A 12,139-nucleotide genomic window follows, 5' to 3' on the forward strand; every position below is an offset into this window, starting at 1 on the left:
GCAGCAGAGATACGCCGAGGGACTTGCCCAGGTACATACACCAGGTCCCTCCCGGATCAGTGAGCCAACCCCCCTGTCCGATGTAGGCTGGATCCCGACCAAGAATGATATGCGGTATCTGTAGTGTACCTAGGTAGGTATCTGTATCCGCACTGCGTCCTGCGCGTTGCCCACGATGCGCACTGCCTGCCAGCAGGTACCGAGCGGCGGTGGTTGACTCCCTCACACTCGGAACCTCCCACCTCTCAGTCGCAGGGCGGAAACAGTGCCCCAGTAACTTGGAGGGATCTCCCAACACCGTCGAACACGCCTCTCATGGCAAGCCTAGGTAGTGTAGGTAGGTAGCAAGCTGTCTGCACTTGACACCCCTGCTCTCCTGGGTCCAGTTCCTCCAAATGACCGGTTAGGATGGAGGGTGTGGAGGGGTGGCTTGGAGAGGACATTGGATTGGGGGATACCGCGCCGTCATCGGGGCAGGGTGGGAGAGCAACGGAAGAAGGCAATAGGTAAGTAATACTATGTATCCGTACTGGAGTACGAAAAAAACCCCGCTCCTCTCGGGTGGCCAGTAATGGCTGGAGGTGAGAGAGGGAGAGAGAGAGAGAGAGAGAAAGAGTCAGGTTCGGAGGTAAAGGTAGCTAACTGGTGGCTACTGTGGGTGAGTGAGAGCTGACAGAGGTAACGAACGATCCTTTGCATGTCGAATGAAGCATCTTAGGTGGTGTCACCCAGCCGGCTCCACGGTGACGGTGTATCGTACTTCGGACAAGTAATGTGATGAGGTGGTGCTGCTTGGCTAAGTAAGGAAGGTCTCCCCTCCGATATCTTATCTTAGACGCCGCCGCTATGGAGGGGTGATGGAGGTGGAGGTCTCGAGAGTGTGTGTGTGGGAGAGAGGGGGGAGATACGGATACAGGTAGAGAGAGAGAAAGAGAGAGAGAGAGACGAGAGTGGAGGGAGGGAAAGGGAGAGAGACTCGGAGGTACCTGGCCCTACCACTTTGCCTACCTACTGCCTGCTGCTGCTGGCGGCTGATGGCGGGGAGCACGTACCAGTTACCCACCTATCCGCACTGGACGGGATGCATCCATACCGGACCTGACCTCACTAACACTGACACTGGACTCTTCCCCGTGCTCTCTCCTTCGACTCATCAACACCAAGAACACAAACCACGAACCACTATAGCAGCTATTCCCGTGAACACATCAGTCACGTCACGTCCGTCACGACTCGCCACACTTTTCTCTCTTTCTGTCCCTTTCCATAGATGTTTCGCTTGCCATCCTAGTAACCTGTCTCTCTCTTCCTCTCCGCCTTGGCTGTGCCTGGAAAGAAAGCCGCTCTTTCAACCCTCTTCTGTTCGCTCGTACACTTTCAACCACTGTCCATCTCACCTACCTTGCTTTACGACACCTGCCATATCTCGTCGTCATTCTGAGTTGGCGTCCATAGTCGTCCATTTACAAAGCATTTGCATAACACCTGCGGCACTTTTGTTACCTGCCGCCTTGGGTCGACTCAGTACCATCGATCCATCCCCTAATAGACCGACATCTCTATTCTTTGCAACCCACCTTCCCGAATACCTCCCAAACGACGATACCGAGCCGCCGATCACCGCCATATACCACTCTTTCTTCTTGTACGACACCTCGGCCCTTCCATAAACCAGGTAGAAGCTGCCTTGCGGAAACGCAGGTCCTTGGAGCAGGAGACTGCTCCAACTGCGGCGCAACACCACCTGAATGCCGAGTAAGTTTGGCTGCCCCTTACCAATCTCCACCCCATACGCGCCATAATTCTCATGGAAACCCTATACTCATCATCTCTTTCCATACAGGTTCGAAGAAGGACAGGAAGAACGCGAAAGATGGTGCAGTTAGCGCCGCGGTGACGAAACTCGCCGCGGGCAAGTTCACGTACGTTACCCCCTTCCAGCCCCTGCCCTCATTGGAACCCCGCGATAGTCCTCGGTATTGAGTCACCGCCGTACCCCCTTCACCCCCCTCCCCCTCCTTCCTGTCTTCTTTGTCGCCACAGCAGTCTCTGACAACCCAAATAGGAACGGTAGTCCTTCCAAGAGTCCTCCGTTCGATGCATCGTCGCCTCCTGTGAATTCTCCCGACATTCGACCCATAGCCCAAGGCCCGTCCCCCTACGATGGGCACCCTGCCATCTCGCCGTCCCTGGATGCTCTTTCAACAACCTCTGCCTCGGCTGCGAGCACAAACCAAGATTGGGCACGAGGAGGCCTTTCTGGGTCTCCAGGAAACTTGATCAGCCTCATGGGCGAGTCACCACCCACCCAACCTTCCTCCTATGAGGATTCCGGTCGCCTCCACCACGGATGGACCGTCCAGCGACAGTCCTTGACTCCCCAAACGGCCTCCCCTTCCCCTCCCAATAGCATGCCAAACCACATGAAGCGACCCCTGAGCTTCCAAATGGACTCCCAGTTCCCGCTTGAGGCTTACCATCAACCCGCTGCCGCTGCAGCATACCGTCGCAGCTCTATGCACTCTCAGCTTTCCCACGCTAGAGTCGGTCCGCAACCCCCGCTCCCCCACCAAGCCCAGCCGCACTTCTACGGTGCTCCTGACATCGATTTTGATACGGCCTCCAAGGCTGGCATGAAAGCCGGCGACAAGGGCTACTATTTCGGATTTGACACGCTTCCCTCTGCCCACACCGAGTTTGTGCCGGGATCGGACAATGTCGTGCTGGCTGGCTACGAGGGTGGCCTTGAAGTCTATTCGGTTAGCAAGCGCGGCTTGGATCGCGTTGCCGGTCTGAAAGGACTGAGAGGAGGCGTCTACGATGCTAAAATCCTGCCCTGGTCGAATCCTGGCACCAAGGTCGACTACTCCCCGCTCGTCGCTATTGTCATCCACGGCCCGGTGCTGCCGCAGACCTCTCCGGAGATCGCGATCCAGGCAGCGAACGATCGCGTCGCCGAAGACGCAGCCGAAGCACCTGGCAGTCCTCGAACAGACGACAGCCAGAAGGGCGGCCCCTCTGGTCGTTTCACACCCGTCATCGAATTCTACCAGACATCAGTCGAGTTGTACTCCCTCAAGACGGGCAAGCTAGTCGACGTGCTTCTTCAGGCTCCCAAAGCTTCTCTGTCGACCCCAGTCACCAGTCCAATCTTCAAGGCGCCACCGCCCACGGGCGCATTCACGATTAAAGCTGACGCTGGAAACATCGTTGTGGCTTCGGGCATAAGCGGAGAGTGCTGGGTTTACCGCTCGATCCCGGACTCCGACGAGGCTTCTAGCCGGTTTGGCTGTGTTGGCAAGCTCTGGACCAGCCTTCAGCAACCTCCCAGAGGCGACGTTGCGGAGGAAGCAGAGAGGCGCCACTCACCAGCGCTCCCACGACCGAACCCACAGACCCCGATACTGTCGCTTAGCGGTAAATGGATTGCCTATTGTCCTCCCGCAGCTTCCTCGCAGATTGCTCTCCGCGCCCATGTTCCGGTGCCCGTTTTGGGCAAGGCCCCTGGCATCTCTTCGGTAACCTCGCCCGTCCTCCCTGCGGTCACCGGCTCGGTTGACTCTCCCATGGCCGAGAGCATGGTCAACAAAATAATGCGCGAGACAACGCAAGAACTCATCTCCGGTGCGAAATGGGTCGGTCAGCAAGGACTGCAGGCCTGGAACTCGTACTGGAATAAGAATACGAATCAGATGCCTCCGTCGCAGTCTAGGTCGCCTCCGTTGACTGCTCAGCAGTGGGCTGGTTCGTATCCTCCCCGTCACGACGCGCCTCAGTTCCCACCGACACATGGCACGCCCGGCCACGCGGTGACTAAGGATCCCGGCCTCGTCTCCATTTTGGACATGGACAGCTTGCGGACTTCTGTCACTCTGCACCCGCTCATTACTTTTGCGTCTCCGCTTGGCTGCAGCTTCTTGTCTTTCTCGCCGACGGGACTGTCCCTGTTCACGGCTAGCGGCAAGGGTGACGTGCAAACGGTATGGGACCTGATGTGCATCCAGTACACCAAGTCGTCGCCTCTCCAAGTGTCAGCCGCCAACAACGCGATCGGTCCAAGGGTCCGCCAGGTTGCGCAGTTTTCTCGGATGACGGTCGCTCGGATTGTTGACGTTGCTTGGTCGAAACCCAACGGGGAACGAATTGCAGTCGTCACCGAGAGAGGCACCGTTCATCTTCTCGACATGCCGTCCAGCGCCTTCACCTGGCCGCCGCCTCGTCGCCGCAAGGCCACAGAGGAAAACGGCGCGCCCGCGTCAGACGCACCTAGCTCGGCCGTCTCGATTGCTTCCAGCGCTTTTGGTGCTGCTTATTATGCCGCCAGGCCTTTGATCACTAGGCCGCGTAGGAGCAGCGCGAATGCTCAGGGCTTGGCTGGTGGCAACTTTGTCGACTCTGCGAGCGTGGGTGGAAGGGCTATTGCTGCCAGCATCAGCCACTCCCTGGGCAAGACGGGCGTTGCCATAAACCAGCTGCGTCACACGGGAGACAACCGCGTATCTCTCCCACAAAGCTCAACGCTTCCAGGCTCGTCGTGCGTTGTGTGGATCACTGGTAGAAAGTACCATACTCTGTACGTCGTTGGCGACGGCCTCGTCCGTACGTTCCCGTCCAAGACTCGTCGTTCGTCGACCGCGCCCAGCAAGCAGCGAGCAGCTCGTGGGCTTCGTTATAAGGATTTCAAAATCCCCGCTCTGCCCCTCGATGGCTTGTCTTCTGCGGTCCGTCAGTTCATGGACTCCGACGAATACCTGGATTTGTCCGACAGAGAGCTGGACGCAGGCAAGACACTGACCCTGGACCCGCGAGCTAGACCGCTCCAAGTCGACCTGAGCGCAGAAGCCTCTATCCCTCAAGCTGAAATAGAGTCCAGCGCACCATACCAGCCTTTCCATACCGACAGGCGTGTAGCTCTGTACGAATACGGAGGTCAATCGGCGGCGCTGCCGCCTTCTCTGGCGGCCCTCATGGCCGATACCACGCTGGAGGACCAGGCAACGCCCAAGCAGAAAAAGCGGCAGCAACGCTTGCGTGCTCAGCACACACCTGTCGAGACGGACTCGTCACAGCCCTGGGCTTTTGGCCAGCCGCTTAACCTTGTCAAGCTTGACACCGGGCACCACTCGATTTCAGAAGATGAATTCAACATTTCGGATGATCATCGTGCGCTCCCGCTGTCGTCAATGGAGAGAGTGATGCATCGTGGAGAGAACGGCGACGAGATTGTTGTCACGACACGTCGTCGGCGTGGAGCACGTCACATGGAGGATGAGGATGGGTTTTTTGAGGACGATTGCGAAGTCCTCGACTTTGCCGATCAGCGGGTTTGAAGAAGGATGCCAGAGGCGTTTAGAACTAGGTTAGATCAGGAGTCACTTGCGCCTGTGGTTTTGTCTAGAATTGCTCAACAACACACGCGCGAGCGGAGGCTTGGGATCATGAGGCATGCATGGCATGGCATGGACTTGGCCGGCTGTGCCACTCACTCCTTTATTTGGTGTTTTCAGGGGGAGTTTCCCTGGCCTAGGGTATAAGTCCTTGAGAATTATCAAAGTAGGTAGTCCGTTTCACGAGATGAGCTGCACGCTCGTTCTCCAATAAAACCCGCTTAGATACCCATTTCGGTACTTTTCTCTTGTATGTGCAATGCAGTAAACCATGCCTTCCAGGCAATTAATATCGACGACGTCTCTGCCATCCTAGACATGCCTCCGTGACAGAGCATGGTTCCAGCTTCGAGACGCGCGGCCGTTGTAATAAAAACCCGACTTCTTTGCCATGTCTACGCCTTCTTCTTCGCAGCAGCCTTGGCCTTGGCGGCCTTCTTTCTGTTACTCCGGATCATGACAGTCCCTAGGAAGGAGCCTACGACGGCAGAGCCGAGCAGGATGAGGATGACGGGAATGCGGATTGCCCAGACGCGGGCAGGGAAGAAGTTCTGGAGAGGGTGGCCTTCATCGACAAAGGGCTATGGCAGGGTACTGTTAGTAAACCTTGATGGTCACTCGTGACAACGGGCAAGGGGAAGAGCAGGGGGGGTGGCAGGTGCCTACCATGAGCAGAGTCCAGATGGAGTAGTATGTGAAGATGACAGAGGCGGCCACGAGCATGGCGAAGCCGACGAGAGTTCCACTCTGTATGGATTAGAAACACATGTTAGCTAGCTGTTGCGATGTTTCGTTTCGTTTCCTCCCTTGTTGCGCAAGCAAGTGCACACGCAAAAAATTGTGGGATGGGTGCAGAGTCCTTGGGCAGCTTCTCAACGTACCATTGTCGATTTGTTGGATGGGAGGAGGGGTAAAGGAGCGTAGAGAAGGAATTGGCAAGCTGGCGGGCGTAGGTGGTGACCGTTGTTTCGGATAGTGGATGGCCGCGTTCAGAGGAGAGGAGGATCTTGGGTGAAGAGGGAGAGGAGGGTCAAGATGAGGTAGGACAGGCCAGTAGTAGCTGCCGTGGCCGATCGGGAAAACCGTAGTCGCGATTTCAGGGGATACGGGCGGCGCGCTGCGCTAAAAGGAGCTGCCACGGTTGACTGTGTGACTTCTCCAGCCAGACGGGTCCCCTGATCTCGGACAGCTCCAGCCGCAAGGTCCGTGCTGCGTCCGGCGAATGTGGGTCATTCGATTCCCCAGCCACACTTTGGATTTTTAGGTAACTCCTGTCCAAGAAGTCCAGTTGCGTCAAAGCAGCAACCTTTTTCCAAGGACAAAGAAGAGTATTACCAACACCAACGCATCTCCGATTGACCTGCCGCCTACTTCTTGGCGTCGCAAGACCCCCTGAAGCGAATACAGACCTTCGACAGGTGGTGCTCTGGGGACTTACGGGATACCAAGGCGCGATGGCATCGGCAGACGTCGGCTCCCCGCGCCTCGAGCGCCGCGAACGCGATGGCGAACCTGAGGACGACCGCGACGGCAATGACCGTCGACACCATCGCGACAATGAGCGCCCCCGCAACCGAGACAGAGAACGCGATCGCGATCGCACCGACAGCTATCGACCGGCTCCCAAGGAACAGCGTCGCCCGACACCCCCCGTCAAGACGGAAGAGGAGAAGCAGGCCATCGCGAAGGCCGAGTACGAGAAGCTGCTGTCCATGCGATCCGGAGGCACATATATCCCGCCCGCACGGCTGAGGGCGCTACAGGCCCAGATCACCGACAAGAGCTCCAAGGAATACCAGAGGCTGATGTGGGAGGCGCTGAAGAAGAGCATCAACGGTCTGATCAACAAGGTCAACTACTCCAACATCAAACACATTGTCCCCGAGTTGTTCGGCGAGAACCTGATCAAGGGTCGCGGCCTTTTTTGCCGATCCATCATGAAGGCGCAAGCGGCCTCTTTACCCTTCACCCCTGTCTTTGCAGCCATGGCGGCCATCGTCAACACGAAGCTGCCTGCCGTCGGCGAGCTCCTGGTCAAGCGCCTCATCATATCCTTCCGCAAGGGCTTCAAGCGCAGCGACAAGGCTGTCTGCGTCTCATCCACCACCTTCTTGGCGCATCTCATAAACCACCAGGTCGCCCACGAACGACTGGCCGGCCAGATGCTCCTCCTCCTCCTCCACAAGCCGACCGACGACAGTGTCGAGATCGCCGTCAACTTTATGCGCGAGGTGGGGCAGCACTTGCAGGATATGCAACCCGCAATCGCCTTGGCTGTTTGGGATCAGTTGAGAAACGTCTTGCACGAGGCCGACATCGATAAGCGCGTGCAGTACATGATCGAGGTGCTCTTCCAGGTCCGAAAAGACAACTTCAAGGACAACCCACCCATCAAGGAGGAGTTGGACCTGGTCGAAGAGGAGGACCAAATCACACACATGGTCGACCTTGACGGAGAGATTGACGTGCAGGACGGTCTCAACATATTCAAACACGACCCGCAATGGGAGGAACACGAGGAGGCATACAAGAAGTTGAAGGCCGAGATTTTGGGAGAGGGCAGCGACTACGACGATGACGACGACGACGATGAAGACGAAAGCTCCGAGGAAGAAGATAATGAGGAGGAGAAGGCCATGGAGATCAAGGACCAGTCCAACACCGATCTGGTCAACTTGCGACGCACCATTTATCTGACCGTCATGTCCTCCATTGATCCCGAGGAAGCCGTACACAAGCTCCTGCGAGTCAATCTCCCGGCCGGCCAGGAGCCGGAGCTTCCATCGATGATTGTCGAGATTTGCTCCCAGGAGAAGACCTTTTCCAAGTTCCACGGCCTGATTGGTGAGCGCTTCGCCAAGCTGAACCGCTTGTGGACTGGTCTCTTTGAGGAGTCATTCGCCGACTACTACGGCAAAATTCATCGCTACGAGACAAACAGGCTTCGCAACATTGCGCGCTTCTTTGCGCATTTGCTTGCAACTGATGCCATTGGCTGGCATGTTCTCTCGGTCATTCATCTGAACGAGGACGAGACAACCAGCAGTTCCAGAATTTTCATCAAGATCCTCTTCCAGGACATCTCTGAGGAGCTTGGTATGGCGAAGCTCCAGGCACGGATGAAGGACGAGATTCTGCAGCCCAGCTTCGTCGGCTTGTTCCCCCGCGACAATGCGCGGAACATCCGTTTCTCTATCAACTACTTCACCAGTATCGGCATGGGCGCTCTCACGGAGGCTTCCAGAGAGTATCTCCAAAACCTTCCCAAGCCGACTTTGCCCGCACCGCCAGCTGACGATTCCGACTCGGATTCAGTGTCCGACTATTCTTCTTACACCGGCTCGTCCTACTCCCGCTCGCGGTCAAGATCGCGCACGCCCCGGCGTGCCATTGACCGCAAGTACTCCGACTCCAGATCTCCTCCCCCTCGTGGTAGAGGACGGTCCTACAGCCGGGACAGGAGCTCTACCCGGTCTCGCTCTTATAGTCGCTCGGTCACGCCTCCCAGAAGGGCACGCCGTGACGACTCTCATTCCGCAAGCCCGCCGAGAGGACGCGGCCGCTCAGTCAGCTATTCCAGGTCTCCGCCTCCGGCCCGAAATGGCCCCAGAGATCGCAGCCTCAGCGTGACGCCGCCGCCGCGAAGGGCAGCCCGGAGAAACAGCCCATCCGTCAGCAGGTCCCCTTCCCCACGGAGAGGGCGTTCTATCTCCTATTCGGCCAGCCCCCCACCTGCGCGAGGCTCTGCTCAAGGTTCGGCCCTTGGCCGTAGCTCTAAGCCAGACTCTCGTCGCACAGCCCGGCGAAACAGTTCGTCGGTGAGCAGTGTACCACGGAAGCGCGCCCGCTACGATAGCCGATCTCCCAGTCGGTCGCCGAGCCGTGCATCGTCGTATGACTCGCGGTCTCGCTCTCCTGTCCGCCGCGGGCCTAGAGATAGCCGTTCGCCTCCGGCCCGTCCACGGGACATTGCCAGCATCTCACCGCCGCCCCGGGCAAGAGTCGCCCGTCGCGACGATTCGGCGTCGAGGTCGCCAAGCCCTGCGCCGAGGAGGTCACTCAAGAGAAGTTCGCCCGATGGCCGGGGCAGAGACTCGGGGAGCCCCGTGGGTGCGAAGCGGAGGAGGTACAGTGACTCGGTGTCCCGGTCGCGAAGCCCGCCGCCGACGAAGAAGGGTCGGAGGTGAAGCGTGGAATGGGTGCTGAAAGGAGAAACAGCAGGCGAAATTGTACGATGGATTCGGGAGGTGGCCAGAATGACTGTCAAGCTACTACGTGATGAGGACGCAGGAGGGGGGGGGGGGATGCAATTTCAAAAGGGCGAAATTCACTGCTTGAGGCGGCTTCTCAGTTTCTTGTTCTTAATTTCCGTGAACTTGTACAGTATCACGATTAGCCCGTATCATGAAAAGTCGTTCTCACATTTACTCACTGCGAAGCCGCCCGCTCACAACCCATTTTCTATATCAATGAGCCAACGTCCCGTGGAGGCCCACGTACATCAGCCTCCTTCCCGGTACAGCAGCTCTGCGTAAGAAGCCTTCGCTCGGTGTGGACCCAGGTGCTACCGGTTCATCCGACCAGGCAAATCACCTGCGCCTACTATGACCCCCTCTCTCCTTACCTCGTTAAAGGAGCTGTATATGACTATGCCTATTAGAGAAACTTTGTTGTTGGAATTTCGCTCTGAGTAGGGCCACTTCTTTCACCGGCTCGAAGCCGGCTGGCACGGCACGCCGACCTGCATGACCTCTGCATACCCAGGCACAGGCACCTAGGTTCCCCACGGGGGGCGGGGCCGGGGTTCCCATGCACACCAGCCGGGCTTTTCAGAAGCCACCTCGTCCCAAGCTTGTAATTTAACAAAGGGTAAAATGAGAGACAGTTCTTACTGCCCCGAACCGCGGAGGGAAACTATGTTTACTGCCATCAGGTCCCTATTTCTTCATACATTCTCCTCATTGTTCCGCCGGTCACTAGGGACTGATGGGCTTCTCTGTTCGAGCACTACAGGCTACTCTGATTGGCCGATCAACGCCGGCCCCGGCACAGTCGGCTTCTTGTGTCCGGTGGTAGCAGCTGGCTTTTGCTGCAAGCCGACGCTAATTTATCACAAGCCGTTCCCCCGAAACCTTCTGTACTTTATGTACCGTGTGATTCGGCTAGCGACTAGATACCCCGCTACCTTCTACAGCCAATTTCAAACCAAAAAAAAAATAAAAAATGTATGTCCGCCGTGAGCTCCAATTATTGAACCCTACAGCCCCCCCGGGCTATCAGCCCTTCAGCGCGGCGATGATGTCGCTGCTGTTGGCTATGAAGCCGTTCAGATCCGCGTTGTACCGGACCATCTGCTCCGCGTACCACGGGCTGATGGTGGCGGCGCAGTCCGGCACGTAGACCACGTCGAAGCCCTTGTAGTAGGCGTCCAACAGCGCGCCCCATACGCATTGGTCGCTGTTCACGCCGCCGAAGAAGAGCGTCGTGATGCTGTTCTCCTGGAGGTACAGGCCAAGCGGGGTCTGGGCCCCCCACAGTCCCGACACCCGATCTACCAGCGTCCGCACGTCAGTCATCTCTCTCTCTCTCTCTCTCTCTCTGTGTGTGTGTGGGTGTGTCTCGGGATCACCTTGGGGCCCGTGGGCTTCACTCACTCTTGTTGAAGTAGAAATCCGTCCCCTGCTCCACGCCGCGGACCATCTCGTCATCCAGGTCCCCGTACGGCCTCGCGTTCCAGCTGCCCCGGCACAGCTTCTTGCCAACCTGCACCGTCTCGCCGTTGTCGCCCTCGATGGTGCCCATGTCGGAGCAGAAGCTCGTGGCCCGGGTGTGGTCGTCGGAGAACCCGTCGAGGTCGACGGGCGGCGAGATGATGAGGTCGTAGTCGTCGAAACCCCAGTTGGTCCACAGGATCTTGACGCCACTCTCGCGGAAGGCGTTGATCAGGTTCACGGTGGGCCCGACGGCGGCGCGGCCGAGCGTGGCGCTCGGGGTGAGCTTGGGGTGCAGGAAAAAGTTCTGCATGTCGATGATGACGAAGGCGGAACGGGACGGCTCGATGATGGCCGAGGCGCGGTTGCCCGACATGGGAATCTCCTTCGGGGAGGTCGTGGCCATCCGGGCGGACCGTGTGAGGTCCCACGTCGTCCTGTTGGTGGTCGCATTGGTGCTGAGGAGCTTCCAGTAGTTGTAGTAGTTGCCCAGCAGGGCCGCGTCCGTAGAGTCGCCGTTGCCGGCCAGGGCGTTGAAGGTGGCATACGTATCAAAGACCTGCGCGAGGGCCGGGGCTGCGGCGTGGAGGGCCAGAACCAACGGCCGCCATAGTTGCGGAAGATGCATCGGGGACGGGTTTGTGAAGTTCTTAGGGGGGAAGCTGAAGGGGGAGAGGAATGGGGCGTACTCGAATCCATCTACGACCAGAAAGCTCTGGTGGGATATATACGCTTATATGCACCTTCTGTAGGTTTTGCCCAAGTACTATCTATGATCGTTCTACCTACCATAGAGGCATTCGATGTGTAGCACTCGCTTTGTCGGAACTCTATCCGAGTTCCTCGCAATATGGCAGATGGTCCGGCTTTAAGTTCAACGGCCTACCTGCATCCTTGTCAACGACTTATTCCATGACCCAACCCCTAGTTTCTAGTTTAACCTTGAAGACACCTGCCTCTTCAGCCAGGGAGACTCGTCCGTACTCTCCGCTCCGGTGACGAAGACACACGCAAATAGCAGTTCTCGTAGCTAGCCGCCTC

General features: G+C 57.6%; 4 protein-coding genes across 4 annotated transcripts; 2 read left to right on the forward strand and 2 right to left on the reverse strand.

Annotated features, from left to right (window-relative positions):
• Nucleotides 1–1,748: 1,748 nt before the first annotated feature.
• Nucleotides 1,749–5,330, forward strand: GLRG_02356 (uncharacterized protein; the record flags this gene model as incomplete). The annotated part of the gene is made up of 3 exons (XM_008093014.1): nucleotides 1,749–1,755; nucleotides 1,844–1,922; nucleotides 2,066–5,330. 3 exons carry the CDS (start codon nucleotides 1,749–1,751, stop codon nucleotides 5,328–5,330), a joined length of 3,351 nt encoding a protein of 1,116 aa, XP_008091205.1.
• Nucleotides 5,331–5,782: 452 nt separating this feature from the next.
• GLRG_02357 (dolichol phosphate-mannose biosynthesis regulatory protein) lies at nucleotides 5,783–6,110 on the reverse strand (the record flags this gene model as incomplete). Its single annotated transcript, XM_008093015.1, has 2 exons — nucleotides 5,783–5,968; nucleotides 6,054–6,110. 2 exons carry the CDS (start codon nucleotides 6,108–6,110, stop codon nucleotides 5,783–5,785), a joined length of 243 nt encoding a protein of 80 aa, XP_008091206.1.
• A 731-nt stretch (nucleotides 6,111–6,841) lies between these two features.
• Nucleotides 6,842–9,574, forward strand: GLRG_02358 (MIF4G domain-containing protein; the record flags this gene model as incomplete). Its single annotated transcript, XM_008093016.1, has 1 exon — nucleotides 6,842–9,574. One exon carries the CDS (start codon nucleotides 6,842–6,844, stop codon nucleotides 9,572–9,574), a length of 2,733 nt encoding a protein of 910 aa, XP_008091207.1.
• Nucleotides 9,575–10,663: 1,089 nt separating this feature from the next.
• Nucleotides 10,664–11,726, reverse strand: GLRG_02359 (isochorismatase hydrolase; the record flags this gene model as incomplete). The annotated part of the gene is made up of 2 exons (XM_008093017.1): nucleotides 10,664–10,938; nucleotides 11,042–11,726. 2 exons carry the CDS (start codon nucleotides 11,724–11,726, stop codon nucleotides 10,664–10,666), a joined length of 960 nt encoding a protein of 319 aa, XP_008091208.1.
• Nucleotides 11,727–12,139: the final 413 nt, after the last annotated feature.

This window comes from Colletotrichum graminicola, assembly GCF_000149035.1.
Source record: "Colletotrichum graminicola M1.001 genomic scaffold supercont1.6, whole genome shotgun sequence".
NCBI classification, from domain to species: Eukaryota; Fungi; Ascomycota; class Sordariomycetes; order Glomerellales; family Glomerellaceae; genus Colletotrichum; species Colletotrichum graminicola.